The sequence below is a fragment of the Equus quagga genome, chromosome 3 (assembly GCF_021613505.1).
Source record: "Equus quagga isolate Etosha38 chromosome 3, UCLA_HA_Equagga_1.0, whole genome shotgun sequence".
Lineage (NCBI taxonomy): Eukaryota > Metazoa > Chordata > Mammalia > Perissodactyla > Equidae > Equus > Equus quagga.
This window is the reverse complement of record NC_060269.1, coordinates 5,456,997-5,476,539: the sequence shown is the minus strand read 5'-3', so window position 1 is coordinate 5,476,539 and position 19,543 is coordinate 5,456,997. Positions and strand designations below refer to the sequence as shown.

General features: G+C 41.5%; 1 protein-coding gene across 1 annotated transcript in view; it reads right to left on the bottom strand.

The window, feature by feature from the left end:
* ENPEP (glutamyl aminopeptidase) overlaps nucleotides 1-11,199 on the bottom strand; it is a 73,929-nt gene extending 62,730 nt beyond the window's left edge. Inside the window, exon 1 of the mRNA XM_046655661.1 lies at nucleotides 10,345-11,199. Within this exon, the coding sequence (XP_046511617.1) occupies nucleotides 10,345-10,961 (617 nt within the window). The 5' untranslated portion in view covers nucleotides 10,962-11,199. The remainder of the gene's footprint in view (nucleotides 1-10,344) is intronic.
* Nucleotides 11,200-19,543: the final 8,344 nt, after the last annotated feature.

Here is a 19,543-nt window from a genome sequence, read left to right as displayed (position 1 = left end):
AAGCTGAGGGGCTGGGGGGAAAGAGGAGTTCGGCGAGGTCGGCAGAGGCCAAAGTAACAGTCTGCATTTCGTTTTGGTTCAAGGATTACGACATGCATCAATCCATCTAAAAACTAATATGCCCTAGGTCAACATACATCTACAAGAAATTAAAATATTTTAAGATTTCTTTTAAAAAACCCTCTAGATATAAAAGTTACTTGTCAAAAACTCAGCCGAGAAAACTAATCTATGAAAAAAATAAAATCATAAAAGTGGTTGTCTTTGGGGGCAATGTTGACTGAAGGAGGAAACTTTTTCAGGTGACTGAAAAAAATCTGTATCTTGATAGGGGTGTTGGTAACTAAGATGTGTGCATTTGTCAAAAGTCACTGAATTGTGCCCATTAGATTTGTGCATTTAATCTAATGCACAGTTAGAAGAATTCAGAAGAAATTCTTCTGAATATCTATATAAATTTATATATAAATTTTACCAAAATTTTAAAGGTATATAAATTTTACCAAATATAACTGTATATAAATTTATAAAGGTGTATAAATTTTACCAAAAATAACTGTAAATAAATATTGAGCTCTAGTAAGTAGGTTTGTATTGTTGCAGTAGTACGGATTGACAATTTAGAAACAACTTTCTCTGTATTCTAGGCTTGAGCAAATGAAAAAAAATATGGGGATAATGGGAAGGCAGGTTTTCACTGTTAGGGAAAAGAGTTATAACTTTGTAAAGGCAGAAGACTAGAATATACCCTTGGTATTGAACTGTAATTGCACGTTCAGTATAAATTCAATGATTTTTCTTATACATGTAGGTAGATGGACATAAAAATACACACAGAGATTTCTATTTCCTAGTTCTGTCTGCCGAGCAGGACTATACACAATGCCAAGCTTGTCCCAATGAGCACAACTGGTCTCCAGATGATGATTCCTGAATACCACTCTCCACTAAAAGGGACCGGGACTCCTCAGAGAAATGGCTGGTTCCAGAGCTGAGTCAGGAAAAGTCCAAGAGGATCCTCCAACATCTTGCTGTGCCAAAACAGAAGGAAGTTCTCAAAGAATCATGAGAACAAGTCAAAAGGGCCAGGAGCCCACATGAGAGGACTACACTGGCCACATCTGGGGGAATTGAAGCGTTAAAATATACAATGGGGCTACAATCCAATGAATAAAAAAAGAATCCATGAATCCCGACTCTGATAAAATACTATGAATAAGTAAATAGGAGAGGGAAAGCTCTTTTTTACAATAGATTGTCCACCAATAATTTGGGGAGAAATGATGGATTTAGAAAGTCATCCATGGATGCCAAAACCAGTGGGTGAAATTCTGACGAGGAACGGGACATTTGCATAGTGTCAAAGACTCTCTCCGAAAATTACTGACAAAAAGAAAATTGTCACTTTATCACTGGAGAAACCTGTTGGAGACCACATCAGGCAACGATCGAAGATAGTGTCACTAATAATAGTACAAACCAACACGACATGCCTCTTGGTGTGATTTCCTGAGAGGGACACAGCATCACTGCTGTGAAAGTCCTGACGAACATGCTTAACTTGCATTTTTCAATCACGAGGAAAGTCAGACAAACTAAAATTGAGGGACAGTCTCAAAATAACTGTACTCTTCAAAAACACCAAGGTCGTGAAAGGCAAAGAAAGGCTAAGGGCTCTTCCAGTTTAAGGGCATCTAAATGGTGTGACACTCAAGGCAATGCATGGATCCTGACTGGACACCAACTTGGTAAAAATAGCTTAAAAGGAAGTTTTTGGGTTAATTGATGAAATTTGATTATGGGCTGTGGATTAGATAATTGTATTATATCAATGTTAAATTTCCTGATCTTCAGTAAGTGTACTGTGGTTATGTTAGAGAATGTCCCTATTATATTAAGAAATAGATACTGAACATTAAGAGGTGAAGGGAAGCAATGTTTCAATGTACTCTAAAGGCAGAGAGAGACAGAGGCAGAGACACGGGGGAATAGGACAAAACGTAAATTACTGGTGAATCTTGGTAAAGTGCTTCTAGAAATTCCTTGTACTATTTGTAGTATTCCTTGTAACTTTTCTGTAAGTTGGCAATTATTTCAAAATAAGAATTTACCCAAGAAAAGCCTCGGCCAAGAATTTATTCTTCAGCAGAGTAATTACTGATTAGTTTTTGTGAAGATAACAGTTTAACTAGGTCAAGTGGACTTTCTAACACCATGCAGATCATAGTGAATTGCAAACACGTCAGAATATAGAGAAACCTGTACACTTTCCCAGGGGACTAAGGTTTTATATTAAGCTCCACCAAGCTCCAACCTATGTTTAGTCAGCTGCCTTTTTCTTCTGAATTCTTCTGGTTTTTCATTTCTTCCAGAGGCAGAGAAAAAGGAAAAACCACTCCCTGTAAGAATGTTATCAGCTTAGTCACACCTCCAAAATAAGCCAGCCAACTAATTTGGGAGGATGAGTTTGTGTGTGTGTGTGTGTGTGTGTGTGTGTGCGTGCGCGCGCCAGTGCCTTTGGGTGTGGGAGGAGAGGGTGAGGAGGGAGTGGAATCCCACCCTCTTAGGCAGTAGCCAGCAGTAGGTTCCCAAGCACTCTGTCTCAGGCTCTGCTCTATGCTAGAATACGTAGTCCTGAGCACCCAGCAGAGAATCATTTCCCATCCTTTCCTCACCTTCTGTCTTTAAGAGACGTTGTGCTTGATTGTAGGCAAAAACTGCCTTCCTGAAACTGAGCCTCTCTGAGCTTGCCTTTGGAAATGGAACAGAACGGGGCTGGAGATGGCTCTGGGCAGTCCATCCCAGTGTCCTCCCAGCAGATGTCAATCACGGCAACTCCACCTCAGTGACAGAGATCCGGACTCACATGGGTATAGGGAAAGTGGCATTCATCAACCAGAAGGGCTGCAAAATGCGCAGTTTTCTTTTTTTCGAAGTGCAGAGTCAACATGATTTCATGAGGAAAATCCTCTTCTAAGAGTGAAAATTCCAAGATTCTAAACCTACTTCAACCCCTTAAGTGTGATCTTCGATAAATCACAAAACCCACTGACTGTTAGTGTTCCCCTCCATAAAACCTAGTCACCAAAGGACACCTGGGGGAGTGAGAAAGGGGCCATCTCATGTAGCAGTGCATTTGAAACTCCCTTGAAACTTACATAATGGGATTAGGAGACACCTCATTCCTTTTTTTTTCTGATAGAGCGCTTTTCACTACCTACAGACCTCAAATTCATTCATTAGGCAGGAATATCTGTACTGGCACAAAATTACTTTGTGTATAAATACTATTGGCAATATAACCATTTTTTTAAATGGTGACATTATTTTTCTCATGAATTCCTGAATAACTCAGAGACCCCTATTTACATGTGCTAAATTCTATCTGAAGTTACTAAAGTTTTCTAAACATACAAATTTGAAAGCAGGGTATATGAGACAGCAACACAAAACCATTTTAGATCACAGCTTCTTTGGGGAGGTTTTAGTCAGTGATGAAAACTTTTTTTTGAAGATTGGCTCCTGAGCTAACAACTGTTGCCAATCTTTTATTTTTTTCTGCTTTTTCTCCCCAAATCCCTCCAGTACATAGTTGTATATTTTAGTTGTGGGTCCTTCTTGTTGTGGCATGTGGGACGCCGCCTTAGCGTGGCCTGACCCATGTCTGCGACCGGGATCTGAACTGGGGAAACCCTGGGCTGCTGAAGCGGAGTGCGAACATAACCACTCAGCCACAGGGCCGGCCCCTCTTTTTAAAATCTGATGAACTGTGCTGCAAATTAACGGAAAACGCCTGTCTCGTAGCATAATGTGTTCACGGGCGACTCCTGGGTAGGTTCTGAATAATTCTAACGCCATGCAAACGTGCTGAGGTAAACCGCTTCTCCATAGGGGCCTCTCGATGCCACATTAATGAGTCACTTACCAGAGCCAGCCAATTAAAAATATAATTCTATGTAGCTTATTAATTTGCAAAAGGGAAGAAATCCCTCTGACTTCTCTGAGCTTATCAGATCAAGGTGACTTTGGCTAAAGCTGGAGCGAGGGGAATGATGACGCAAGTCACAGCCCAGTTCACTGGAGGCAATTTAAAAAACAAAACAAAACTACTTGATTATCTCATAAATCATCTGGTACACTGCTTCCACTGAAGACTCTCAGGCTATGTTCAGCAATTTAATAACTTAAGCCAGCAAAATAAACAGCAAGGCCTGAATGAAAACCTTCCAAAAAGGCTTTGAGCTTTTTGCGTCAAAAGGGCTTCTGACGCAGGTGAGGCTGCCATGATTGCTAAGTGTGTGCACAGACTAGGAGTTCCAGAATTAAGCAGGGGAACTGACGAGTGCAAGACAACCCGTCTAGATTATTCAGACTCCAACACGTCTTTATGTTGATTTGAATGAACCAGTTAATGATTTAACTTTATTTTACAAGTTCTCTTTTTCTATGGAGAAGACATTCGAGGTCAAGAAAATTTCTTTTTGTTTCCTTGCTTCCAAAGTAAAGGAAATTACTAAGCCTCCTGCAGCAAGTAAACAAGACCGAAAAAGAAAATCTGTTCTTTATTGATAATGGGTACACTGATAGCTCAACATATCAATCTACAAATATAATGAATAACCTGACGTGCAAGTAGAATTTCAAGATTGAAACTACAAATTAGTTTACACAGCCATGCAAGTGAGAATATAACACACACACACACACACTTACTAAGACCATCTCACTCACTTCTTTTCTGCCCTGTTTCGCTTAACTCCTAAATCTTGATCAGAAGCCCTAAACCTGTGCTTCAGACTTATTTTCCAAATGCGTACAAGACATCTCTTCCTTGATGTCTGACCGGCATTCAACACATCTAACACCGAACTCGTGACCTTCCCTTCTAACGCTGATTCTTCTCTTCTATTTGCATCAGTCACAAGCGTGGGTTATCAGAATAGATAGCTGGGGCATCCCAGACCTACAACTTTTATTCAACCCTTCCCCATAGTCAATCAATCTGCAAATCCTGACTACCTTACCTCCAAACGATGTTCTCCATTGCGTCCTCTTCTGTCTATCCTGAAATCACTGTCTTACCTGATCCTCATCTTCTCTTCCCTGGGTCATGGCAATATCTCCCTTATACCTACGTACGGATTTTGCTCTTTCCTTCACCATCCACATCTAAATAGTCGCAGGTTAATTTTTCCTTCATAATGGCTCTCATTAGCTTTCCTTCCTTTTCTTTCCTATAAGTTTCTCAGAGTCATCTCTGAGAATGAGCTAGCCTCCCATAGAAGCTTCTCCTGCAAATTAATTTCTTCTCCCCACTCTGCTCTTCTGACTTAGCACCTCTCCTTTTTGCCAGCTTTTACCTTCTTGCTTGCCTCTGCCTGTTGAAATCCCACCATTATATCTAAATTCAGCTTCAACCCCAGCAACGGGGGAAACACCCAGAAAACCCCAACTAGAAACCGTCTGTCCCTCTTTGAACTTCTTGTTGTAATTCTTGTCCATGCCAATGATTCTCAGTCCTTAAAGTAGGAAGACTGAATTCCTAAATCAAAAAAAGATTTTGCCAACTCCTCTTCCCTTCAATGAGACAAGGAGAAAGGAACCAAGGGGAATTTTCCATCCTGACTGAGTGGGAAAGTGGAGATGCCATGGGTGGAAGTTAGACTTCTGTATAGGAAAAGGGCTGTGGCATTGCTCCCTGTCCCAGCAGGTGCCAGAGGACATTAGGAGTATGAGAGTCTCTAGGAAAACGTTTCTATACAGTTATTCAGTAATATTTGAGTGCTCACTGTGTGCTAGGCAGTGAACAAGAGAGACACAACCCTACCATATGGTTGGACAACACATGCTCTGGCAGTCTCTCAGAGATTCATAATAGACTTATTATATAAGTCTCTGAAAAGTCCCATATTAAAAAAACCACATGACTTTGTATTTAACATTATTGCCCAAACTAATCTGGCCACAGGATATCTCCCCTGCTTTTTCTCTGGCAATATCTATTAATATCCCACGCAACCAGAACTCTGGAACATACTTTGGGAAATGCTGTGTAAGAGCAATTCAAATGGTGGGGAGGAAATGCTAGACCTCGGAGAGAAGAAAATACTATGAGCTTTCGAGGTTTGAGTCACGGGAACTCTGTTCCGGAAAAGAACATCTGAAAATCCTACCCAACGTGCTGGTTGGGGGTGCCCGGCAGTGCAGGCAGGGAGACTTTCAAAAGGCACCAGTCCTTTTCGGTGGTTTTCCTCAGGCCCAAGGGAACAGACTGGAGAGTAGAAGTGTCTTTTAAGTTGCTCAAACTTTTTCCTCCTCAGCTTCACTATGAGTCTGTCCCCAGCATGATGCTGCGGGTGTTACTGCTGGGGAATTCTAAACCGGCTCCACCTTCTTCTCCAACTCTCTTTTCGCCTCTGAATTTTGACGGAAAGAAGCTTGGATAGTTGTCTCCTCTCTGTGAAGTTCAAGTCCTGGTTGTCTTTGCAGAAATCAAGTAATTTTGGTTACTACTGAGGACAGTCACGTTTCGTTTGCATTGTGGTAACAACAACAATATCCTAAATCGCTAATACTCCATCCTGGAGTTCAAGTTGACATGAAAGCACATAAGCTAATTTGGGCTGCATATCTAAACTGTATTACTATGATGAGATTTCAAACTGTATGAGCATCAGCTATTACGAAGCTCACTCTATAACAAGAAAGAATGGTGTTGCTCCCAAGAGACTCACTCTGGTGGCCTTTTGTGGGTGCCGCGGATAAGAACTCTCAGAGCCCTGCACTGTCAAAATGTTACTCACAGGCTTGACAAAAATGCACTTTTCTCATATGCTTGAAATATTTCATAATAAGAAAAACAGAAGTATGCCATTTAGCCTAGATGAGGCTATCGAGTACGTGCCACAACTGTTCCAGCACTGCATGAGCAGTGCAGGGCTGGCAGCCTCCCGTGTAACGTGAGAGCCTCAACCGCTACCAATGAAAACACACTAAGCAGGGAACACCAATCCTCCGGGAGAACCTCGCCAAGCCCCGGCCTCCCTCGCCAGTCTTGCTGTCACTTAGTATTTTCTGACCAACAATTAAGAAAGCTGAGTTTCAGAATGTCAGCTCTCAAGTACATATTTTATAGTACAATTAACTGGTAGGGTGAAATAATCCAACGAGTAAGAGTGAGTAATATATATATTAGCATATAGTGTTTTTTTTTTTAATTTTTTTTTGGTGAGGAAGATTTGTCCCAAGCTAACATCTGTTGCCAATCTTCCTCTTTTTTTGCTTGAGGAAGATTAGGCCTGAGCTAACATCTGTGCCAGTCTTCCTCCACTTTGTATGTGGGATGCCTCCACAGCATGGCTGATGAATGGAGTAGGTCCACACTCGGGATCTGAACCCGTGAACCCAGGCTTCTGAAGCCAAGTACATGGAACTTTAACCACTCAGCCACAGGGCCAGCCCTCACAAATGGTGCTTTTTTAAACATATAAAGTATGTAACAGAAATTTATTAATGGAAGCTTGTTGCCTATTTTTCTGGGCCTTCCTGTAGCATATAGAATTTTTATAAAATAGTTTGATAGCTTTACTCAGATGAAATTTCTATCATTTTCACAACCCAAGGAGCAGTTTTAAAGGCTTGGGAATAATTATTTAGAAGATTTGACTTGTTTTCACTTTACGCTAATGAACTTTTAGAATCTCTTGAAGGTGGATACTCTTCAGAATATTATGCCTTTTCCTCTACCAAATTGCAAACACTTTAAAAAATCACTTTATCATCAGCGAGGCTCAGAGAAATCGGTACTTTCCTTCATTGTTGGTAGAAACATAGTTTGGGGTATACTTTTTGAAAGTCAGTTTGGAGATGCACATACATACATACTCATGTGCATGCACATGTTATACATATGTATATGTGTGTATAAATACACAAGCATGTATGCACTCATACATACGTAGTTATGGCCAATTTCCTATAGATATATTAGAAAATGTTGTACATAGATTTTTAAGGTTGTTCACTGCATTTTTTTTTTTTAAAGATTTTATTTTTTCTCTCCAAAGCCCCCTGGTACATAGCTGTATATTCTTAGTTGTGGGTCCTTCTAGTTGTGGCATGTGGGACGCTGCCTCAGCGTGGTTTGATGAGCAGTGCCATGTCCGCGCCCAGGGTTCGAACCAACGAAACACTGGGCCGCCTGCAGTAGAGCGCGCGAACTTAACCACTCGGCCACGGGGCCAGCCCCGTTCACTGCATTTTTATAAGTGTTTATGGGTAAAAAAGTAAGAGCAAATTAAATGCCCATATTTAATGGAAAAGTTGAATAAATTATACCATATTCATACAATGGATTATCACCTATCAATTAAATCATTTGTGAAAGAATACCGAATGACATGGTAAAGTGCTGATATATTTTAAAAGCATGTTATACAATGCATATTATTATACTACGTACAGCATCATAACACCCCGCTGATCTGCATCCAGAAAAAATCCTAGAAGAATATCTGCCTAAATATTAACAATGACTATACTTGAGTGATGGACTTATGGATGGATTTTATTTTTTCTTATAATTTTCCCTAGTTTCCAAGTTTTCTGCAGTGAATGTGTATTATTTATGAAATAAAATAACACAGCAGTTCTATTTTTAGGAATATATCCTAATCTAAGGAAATAAACAGCTACACACTTAAAGATGCAATTACATCTAGGCTCTTTTCTGACTGGTTTATAATAAGAAAATACTGGGAGCAACTCAAATGTCCAACATCAGGAAACTGGTTTTAAAAAATAACAGTGCATTCATGCAATGGAATATTGCACAATCTTTAAAATCGAATTCTTGAAAATACTTAACAATGAGGGGAAATGTTTATAATATATTAAGTTAAAAAGGTATATGGACATGATTACAAACTTGATTGCCTAGAAAAATATTAGAATATACATTAACACATATTAACAGAGGTCAACCATCGGATGGTGAAATTATTTATCGGTTCTTTCGATTTTCCTTTTCTATAATTTTCTATGCTTTCAACACTTGCAATTTGTATAAATAGGAAAAAATACGTAAACAATAAAGAAGCTTGTTTGATCGCCAGGCAGATATTAAGACACAACATCTATGTGAGCACGATCTCGCCAAATATTTTGTTCAAATTATCCTTTCTACTCAAGTAATTAGTGCACCACACAGTGATATAGGGGTATTTAAATATTTCATTTTAGTCCCTGGATCTTTGAAAAACAATAGGAAGAATTTTGGCCAAAGGATTTGCTTTGCTCTGCAAGATGCTTAAAGCAACACAAGAAAGAGATATTCATTGGGCTGGCCCCAGACTAACATTTCTGACGCTGAGCTTTCTTAATCATTTACCTGTTGAGAAGCTAAGGAGGCAAAGGTCAAAGCAGTCTCAAGCTCAGTGACACTTCAGGTGTAGCCTTCCTCCCTGATGCAGGGCCACACCCCAGTGTGAAGGGTTTTTAGTTCACCGAGGTTATGCCTTTAACACGGCTCTAGTAATAGTGTCCGACTGACTGTCAAGGCAAGTAATCACCTTTGCTGGACTCAGGAAATACAGGGATCTGTGCAGATACTTGGAGGACGGTGGGAGAAAAGACACTTTTACGTTTTTAATTACTTAAGACATCTTTTATGTTACAAAAGCCTTAGCATTACCACTGCATATTGCATGACAGGCAATAAGCCCAAAGATTTACCCATTTCTGCCACTGATGTGCACGGCCAATGAGTATTTACTGAAAGTTATGAGCAGAACATGGTTTTGGCCACACGAGACAAACAGACAGAGCCCTACCTTCCTTCCAAGATGAAGACACAAAGACAGTTTTGTGGATTTTACACAATCTTTCAGTGTCTCTCTTCTCCAATAAAATAGACAAAATTATAAATGACATTTACTGACTTTCACTTAAATTTAGAGAAATATCATTTTTAAAGCTCAGTTTAAAATCATCACCATATAGCCCAAGAACATCACCAGCAAAATTTACCAAACACATGTATTTTAAAAAACTGAGGTAGTCTATGCAACTATTAAGGATAAGGTACAGTACATTATGATTTTTCCTGATGAAATAAAAGACTGACACTGATTTTTGACTCCATACAGCTCACTCAATACTTTCAAGTTTTATGCTAGGCTTTGAAAATAAACAGCGCAAGAATTTTTGCTTCCCAGATGAACAGGCAGAATTGAAACCAAGTTTAGATAAAGATCACACCAACAAAACTAACAGGTGGAAAAAGAAAAAAAAAAGAAATGGAAAGCAACTATGTGAGCTTAGGAGAAATAAAGAAAAAATATTTACTTGACTTGTCCTCCCTCCACGTAGGTCGTTTTATAAAACCCCACGAGCGAGCCGTTCAGCCAGCCGGCGAAGTCCATAGTCAGGGCATAGAGACTCTCCCCACTGCTGGGCGCAAGCTCTTCTCCCGCCTCGACCACCACATACTCCTGCTGTGTGTACTGGAAGCACCGTCTGACTTGCACCTGATCCCCGGAGGGCCTCCGCAGCACCGGGAGCTGGGTGATCCTGGTCTCCCGCAGGTGCAGCCACAGGTACCGGGTGGGCGAGCTGACGTTGATGGAGATGGTCACGCTGCCCGTGTACGTGTCCTCTTCCATCAGGGGCTTCATCTCCAGGTCGTAGTGCACCGGGTTGATGAAGTCCGGCAGCCTGAAATTTGTCCACTCTCCACTTTCATCCTCACTGGCAGGGCAGACCCCCTGGTCCTGCGGAGGGCTCGAAGAGGAAGGAGCCGGAGGCGTGCTCTGCCCGGCGTCTCCCGCGGAGTCACACGACCTGGTCAAGCCCACAGACAGTCCCACTATTAATCCTACGCCCACCACCACCGCACAGATAATGGCCACATGTTTCGCTTTGATGCAGTATCTCTTAGAGTCCTCTTTCTCCGCAAAGTTCATTTTTGTTTCCAAAGTCAAATGTTAGACATAAAAGGATGTTAAATTTAACTAACGTCAGCAGATTTCCTTTGCAAATTGGGAGGAATTCCCTGGTTTGGCAGCTTGTTTTCGCTTTCCCCACGCTTCTCCCAGCCTTCTTGCGTCTTTTCCTCTCCCTTCACGGTCCCACCAGCCGCTGGAGGATGAATGCGGAAACAGGGGGTGGGATAAGGACGCCAGAAGAGGAGCTGAGATGGGAGAAGAGGACCGACAATACTGCCACAGCTCCTCTTATAAACAACGCATCCCCACCCCTCCCACTCTGGAGTGAGTTAAATATAAAACAGGGCTCAGCTTATCGAGGGGGCATGAGCCTTGCCAAAGCTTGGTCAGCGGCTTTCAGAGAGCGCGTTGGGGAAGAGGTGTGCCAGCAGGAGAAAAACTCAACCTTTGCCACTGGGTCTATGGCTTTTTCCTACTGTGCTCACAATCCTTCTCTCTCGCTCAACCAAAAGGCTTCTTGAATTTCAGCTCTTTCATCAAGTAGCTTGCCAAAGACGCTCTAAGTGTTTTCTTTCCATTCTTTTTCCTCATATTATGTGAACACTCAGATTCTGCCTTCTGCCTAAGTCATATTCTGGAATTGGATGCTCAGAGTGGTCTGTAAGTTCAAGGACCACTTAGGTGCTCAGTAAATATCTGGTGACTTGATGAATTAGCAGAGTGTAGCCAGGTCAGCCTAAAGCAGTTCAGGTGATACTGGCTGAAGGAGAGAGGGGAACATGAAGAAATTAACCGAAGCAGTACTGGAGCTGAAAAGCATAATAAGAAAAGAGAGAGAGACAAAGGGGAAAGGATTGAAAGGACAGAAAGGTAAGGAAGATAAACTTCTCAGGTTACATAATCAAACTGGGTTAGATCAACCTGTCTCTGCAGTCCGCCTGAAGGCAGACTGACGTCTTTAGACTGTATCGTGGTAGATCCTGTTCAGAGCAGATTCCAGATGTGAAAGTTGGCCTGTTGGGAGAGCCATTATCTGCGCAAAACTGTTGCTTCTGAATGACAAGATCAGGGGGGAAGTCGTGCTAATGACCTCCATGTTTATGAGTAGCTAAGATGTAGACAACAGAGCCATTTCTAATAGTAGCAATATAGTAATAATTACAAAAATTTTGAGAGCTTTCTATATGGCAGGCACCATGCTAAGTACTTTATAGAAATTATCATTTAAATCTTCCAACAACCTGTGAGGTCGGTACTCTTAGGACACTCATTTTAGAAATGGGAAGACTGACATTTAAAGAGATTAAGTCATCTGCTCAAGGTCACACATCCAGTAAATAGCAGAATTGGAGATTGAACCCAAAGTTCATATATCTAATGACTACGGTACATTGCCGTGATTCTCTGAAGAGGAGAAATATTTGTGTTAAATAACTATGAAAAACTTGGTCGGTGCTTCCCAAAGTGCAATTCATGGATGTTAAGAGACACACTTGCAGACCAGGCAATTCTGGGTTAAAGTTCAGAATGTTCTTGCACTACCTTCCATTCTTTCAGGGCCTCCACACACTAACACACGTTGTGACTCTCCCAGACAGGATATCTAGTGAGTAATTTCCACATTTAGGTGATGAGAGAGCTTTTTTAAGTGAGGTACCATAGAATACACTCTGAGAAATGCTACTTTAAATTGTCTACAAGTTACAAACTAAACAAACAGGCAGATTGAGGCAAGAGACCCACGATAACACTGAACACGCCCAGGTACCTCCCTTTTTCACCTGGAGCTTCAGTTTAAAGTTTTTCTATTAGCTCCCAGGAATTATACATACCCCAGAGGCTAGTGGGCCTTCTAGGTAGATGGGGTGCTGTTGGTTCACCTGAGAACTAGGTGCATCTCCAGAAATATTGTCAATAATTAACACTACAGTGTGATTATTTGACTGGCTCCTCGCTCCTATCAGTTGATCAGAGCTGAACCCCAGGTTCATGAAAATAATGGGCAAAAATGGCAAACTAGAGTCACAGTGGAGGAAGCAGAATCTGCAAATGAAGCTGTATTACACTGGAACCAGTCTCTGTCTGTCTTGCCACAGGACCGCCATTATCAAGGTTGTCAAGTCTATAACCCCCCATGGCCAACCCAGGCATCTCCAAACTTGAAAGGTTGGGCTAGCATTGAAAAAGGAGAGTGCCATTGCATTTGACTTAGTCAACCACAAGTGCTAAATCCATATGGGCAATTTTTTGTGATCCTGCTCAGTTATATTTGATTTCCAAGGCCTGTGCTCTATTCGTCTTTTATTTGGTCTCAGCAACTGTTTTAAAAGGTTCACTTGGTTTTAAGACTAAGTGATCTCAACTAACTTTTTTCAAGACCTGAAAATAGCTGCAGGTGACAGGACAGAAAGTGTTTAGCATGCCACCTCCAACTTTTGTTTGTTGATGATGAATTGTCCGATGACTGGCACAGAATGGGGAAGTGCTCAGCGGCAAAGATGAGGAAGAGATGAATGAGAAAGAGGGCAGGGACAAGGGACGAGGAGAGGAAGAGAGGGAGCAGGAGGAGGAGTTTCAAAGAAGAAGCCGGTGACAATTCACCTCCAAAACATGTCCAAACATGATTTAATAACAAACAAAAATCGATGAAACACTAGGTTTCTGTCTTCTCAATTCGTTGGCTGATTTGAGAACCCTCCTGCAGGGTTTTCTGGGATACACAGACTGCTCACAGTAGCCCCACCCCCATCACCCATGGGCACCGGAGTTTCACCAGCCAAGGGCAACAATCACATTCCGCTCCTCATTTAGGTCACTCTGGGGAGAATCAGTTCACTTTACCTACCTCACCCAAGGTGTCTCTAGGCCACTATTCATTCATGCATTCTTTGAATCACTCAACAAATATACACTGACTCAATAAATATTGACTTCAACAAATATCTACTAGACAAAGATTCTAGGATAAATTTTTAAATGTACATTGACTTTAAAAGAAATTTAGGTAAATACTCTTAAAGGCATGAATGTAAACACCTTCTTTGTTCTTAGCATATAGAGGTTTTGAAAATATTCAGAAAAGCCAACAAAATACAATGAATTGATTTATTATTCCTATAATTTTAAACTTTTGTGTTGGATTCCCAAATGTGCAATAATACATTGGGAGAAAGTGGCAGGATATAGAAACAGCAGGAGAAGAATAATAGTGACAAAATCGTTTAGATTTCTGTTACTCTAAGAATTTCAAAATTATCTTTATATATTTTTTCAGTGCACTGAATAATAACTCTATATTCTGAGAGAGTTTTAAAACTTCCTAAAATGCTTAATTCACACAACAGTTCCTGTCAGCCTTTGTAGTGTCAAAATTCCTGGCCATCTTTTCTTCTCTCTCTTCTCCTCTATCTGTAGAAGTCTGCGAAGATGACATTGGTGTAGGGAGACCAGCTCGCTCTCTGTTCTTCTACTCCATAAAAAGCCCAAGTGGATTACCCCAGCAATGATGATTTTGGATCACGTTCCCCACGAAAATTCTAATAGATCCATTCTTCACCTTAAGTCAAGGAAAGGGCTGTAATTTTTCAATTTTTATTTATTAGCACTGGCTGTTTTTTTTAAATTTTCTTTATTACTACATTAATTCTAACAAATAAAGTTGTCTTTAATTTTTGTTTTCTCTGGAAGTAGAGACTTTAACTCTGTTAAGATGATCACAGTCATCTGTATGAGTAATAGGAATGTTATTTCTCCTGTTGGTGCTCTTTTTTCTTGGCATCTCTTCTGTTTTTCACTTATCACTTTTCTGGGATGCTTTTGTCTTAAGCTGAAAAATGATCCCCCCAAAAGATATCCACATCCTAATCCCTGGGATCTGTGAATGTTACCTTACATGGTAAGAAAAAAAAAAGGGTCTTTGCAGATGTAGTTAAGTTAAGGGTCTGGAGATGGGGAGATTATCCTGGATTATTAGTATCAGGTGGGTCCTAAATGCAATCTCATGTGTCCTTATTAAAGGGAAGCAGAGAGAGATTTGACACATGGACACACAGAGCAGAGAGACATTTGAAGATGTTGGTCTTGAAGATTGGAGTGATGCAGCCACAAGCCAAGGAATGCTGGTAGCCACCAGCTTCTAGAAGAGGCAAGGAGCAGATTCTCCCCTGAGCCTCCGGAGGGAGTGTGGCCCTGCTGACACCTGGATTTTGGCCTAGTCACACTAGTTTTGGAGTCTATCCTCCAGAAATATGAGAGAAGATATTTCTGTTATTTTAAGCCACTGAGTTTGTGGTAATTTGCTATAGCAGCCACAGGAATTCATTCAACACAAGTACTCATTCAACAAACATTTATTGAGAATCACAGTGTGCCAGGTGTTTCAACTGAAGAAAAAGCACTAAATAAAAACACAAATGCAAACATAGTCTCAGGACAGAATGGTTGTTCTCAAGCAGAAAGATGTTGGAATAAGATAAAATATTGGCTTTTTGCACAATAGCATACTTTCTGCTTTCATTCACTTCTCATTTTCTAGAGAGACACCTCAGAACTTGGTTTTTGTTCTTTGGGACATATAGAGATTTTACTAAAGGCTCTAAAAAATTTTTATGCATTTATTTTCCAGTTGCATTCTCCATAGAATATTTGCTAACAAGGTTGATGAATTACTTCTTCAATGATGTATGTATTTCTTTATAAACAGTATGACTCCTACTGAATTTACTTAAATCACTTACTAAATTTACGTCTGGGGAAAAATTTATGTTCGCTTCTGATTTGGAAGCTTTAATTCTAGATACTTTTCTTTTTTGTCAAGGATGTTACAAATCCAAGGCAAAATAACACTATATCTTGTGGATATGGTACTTTCCTCCTATCTTCTGAATGCTTTGCCTCATTTCTTTCTGCTCTTGTCATTGAAAGTAATCTGGTGAATTATTTGACTTCTGCAGTTAGATACTTTCCTTTGATGTCTTGATTTCCATGCAGCTTTTAAAGGGTTTTCAGGTAACTCTTTCATTCTTTGTTTATCTGGTATCTTTTATATCTGGACCTAAGATATTTATACGCATATATTGCAAGAGTCTTAGCTTGACTGCTTAGATCTCTTTACTCAGGGTTCAGACGCGTCTCCATGTGTTAAATCAGCAGGGACAGGCTACCATGGGTTGGAGCATATGAAAATGTTAGATGCCTTTTGAGAAAGAATTTATTTTGGAATTTGTAAGTCAGGAATGCTTTTAGTTCTAACTAAAGATAACTTAGTTAATTGTGGCTTTATCTATAAAGACATGTAATTATCTGACAATGTAACTAGAAGTCTGGCGGTAGGAATTATCACCATGGTTTGGCAGCAATAATTTCATCAAGACACTAAGATGTGCCTCTCTATCCATTCCTCCGCCTTGTTCGGGGAGTCTCAAGCTGATTGTCACAGCTCAGCCATGACAATCAGTTTGAAAAGCAAGAGTGGGGGGTGAGAGGAAGAGTAAAAGTTTCTTTCCTTAAGCGGTTCTTTGTTTCTATCAGTGAAGAAAAGAGTTTCCCAGAAGTCCTCAGCAGACTTCCCTGACATCTCACTCAGCAGTCCTGCCTCACTTGGTCCTTAGCTTCACCTGGGAGAGAGGAATGTGATAAAAAGGACTTGAAACAGTCCATCTCCAGAACAGCACACACTGCTGCCACAAACTCAGCTTGTGTGTTGAACTATAAGAAGGGGGAAGTGGGTGTTGGGTAGACAAGGAAGTCTGCCCCCACAATCAAGGGGCACGGACGTGGCCTGCATGTACCATGTTTGGAGGGGGAAGGACAGATCTGAGAATAGCGGAGAGTTTGTACTTCCTGTGCTTCTCTGCCTGCTGCTCCATCCTCCCCAGCACCTTAACTTTTTTTTTTTGGCTCTCCTATCTTCTCACTTCTTCTAAAATCACCTTTCACGTTGCCATGGCACTATGCAAAATTCTTTGGTGAGTCCCATTGACCAATAGGATCAGGTTTGTGGCATGGTAGTCTATGCTCCACCTCTATTCTCTTCAGAATATTCCTAACCTCTCCAAATCCTTCTTCAAATGTACCCCCAAGTCAACCTGGTCTATTTGTTGCCTTATAGCCATACCTTCCACAGTGCTGCCACAGTGCCTTTGCTTATGCTGGTGCTCCTGGCAGGTTTCTGTCCGCTTCTTCTCTGTAATACATTCTCAGGACCCAGCTACCTGTCTTCTCAAGTACTCCTTCACTGACCCCAGCAGACCACAGAGGTCAATCTTTCCCTAAGCTCCTGTAAACATTTATTCTCGGTATCATTCGTTTGTTATTTATCTTCAGACCAATCCCATCTGGCCAATTGTGCTGTGTAATAGTAATGGTAGTCTGACTACCCAGACAACAGTACCCATAGATCTGTGCTGTATTATTTATTTCTCACTCGGGCCGCACCCAAGATGGAGAATTTTTGTTAGCAAACTCCCCTGGACAGCACTCTTCCAAGTAGTGGCTCAGGAATTTAGGCTCCTTCCATCTTGTGGTGCTGCCCTCTGCAGTATACGGCTCCAAGGTTGCCACCGAGAGTGAAGAGAGCACAAGGAACTCAGGCTGGCCTTCTCATCACCTTGGCCTGGAGCCACACGCTCTGCATTTGCTCACACACATTGGCCAGAACTAGCCTGATTTCTCTTAGAAGCAAGGGGCTGGGAGGCGCAGGCAGCACCCATTGCACCCTTTGGGGGAGGAGCACGTGCCTTTGGTGGTCCGCTGCCCCAGGCCAGCCCCCCCTCATTTGAGGCTTTATTTTGCTGGTACGATGCAGTGACTCAAAAGAAGAAGAAGAAGAAAAAGAAGAAGGTCATAGTAGAAGAAAAATGCCGCTGACCTCTTTATGGAGCCCTGAGGCTGTAGCCAAGGCAAAGTGCCTTCTCTCTTCACACAGGTATAAAAACAACTCAGCGACAGGCTTATTTTCCATTGCGGCCACTCTGAATGTTTATGTTAATTTGATTTTTTCCTGAACAGGCTTGTTTTACTGTGAGGGGGATGCACGCAAAGGGGTTCACCCGGTGTCCCATACTGCTTCCAGAGATGGCTGAGGTACAGCAACTCCCAGTTTTATTTTCCAAAATGGCATTTTCTTGCACTTCAGAATACTGGAGAAACAAATGCAAGCAAAGGTAATTGCATTCAGGTGGAAGAAAGAGGAAGGCAGTGCAGTGACATAGAAGCAGCATTCTTGGTGCATCCTCGGGCCGGGCATCTTCTGTTGGCTGGCTTTTTAATGCCTCTGGCAGTGCTAGGAGTTAGTTATGATGGGCCCCAGCTACTACTTGCCACACCGTGCTGCCTCCAAATCCAAGAGAAGGAATTTCATCCTGTTTACGGGCTAGTCCAGACTTCTCCATGAATAATTTTGTATTTTAGCTACATTACGAGCTATAGAGATCTTTGCAGGTAGCCTAGGCAACAAATCACATTTAGATACTACTTCAAAGGAAAAATGTACTTCAAGATCCAACACACAAGACACACTTGTTCCTCTGGTCGTGAAGCCTCTCAGTGCCCATGAGATGCACCCCCCACCCCCACGTGGGCCAAGCTGGGGTGGCGATGGCATTACTTTTGGCCTCCAGTGCCCCAGGCATGCTCCTATCGGCCTGGGGTGTTCAGAAATTAGCCTCATAATCTAGGTAGTGTAAGTACTGCCTAGCTTATTAGTTAAACAATGACCAATGTTAGAACCGCAAAGACGTAAAATAAGTGTGATGTGCTAATGCTGTTTAATGCAAAATGATTGTTACTCTATTTTTCAAATAAGTCTTAGATTTGAGAAGCTGAGTTATCATTTCGGATGATTTTAATGAAGGCTATTTCAGCTTCCTGATGATTGATGTTTTGTGTGTCTGAACTACAGGGTTATCAACATAAAGTCACTGTACCACATCCCCGTTCAGAGCCAGCCACGTCAGGTTCCTGACGTCACTCTGGCTGTGAGTCCAGGCCCCCAACCAATCTGTGATTTCAGTTGTACCGCAACACTGCTCTGTGCCCCTCTGAAGGCCAGTGTTGTTCATCTCCCCCGACCACTGATAAAGTCACTGGCATCACAAATGTGTGTCGTTCAGCACAGAATCCCGTATTTGTCCTGTTGCTTTTCTTTAGCGACTGAAGCTCAATACTGCTGACTCTAAAGCAGTTGTGTCTGTGCGTGGCCATAAGATACGGGTGGCATTATCTAACAGTTCTATCAGTTTGACTCATGTAGATAGTCACATCTGATAATTGAGGACAAGATTACATTTGAGATCCAAGGTGACTTTAGGCTTATCGGAGGGACTGGCTAATTGTTGGTGAATCGTGTTTCCCTTTGCTCCTGGGCACACAGCTGTCTTTGCAGTGGAAAGGTGACTCCATTTTGGCTAACAGAATGTGGAGAGAAGTGATATATTCTCTTCAGAACTGATCCATAAAAACCATGCTCTCTCTACCTTTGCCTCCCAGCTAGATGCTGACCCCCAGGGAAATCTGGCAAGACACATACTGAAGATGGAAGAGTCACAAGATGGCAGGAGTCTGGGCTTCTGAATGACCACATCCCCCTCTCCAACTCCACA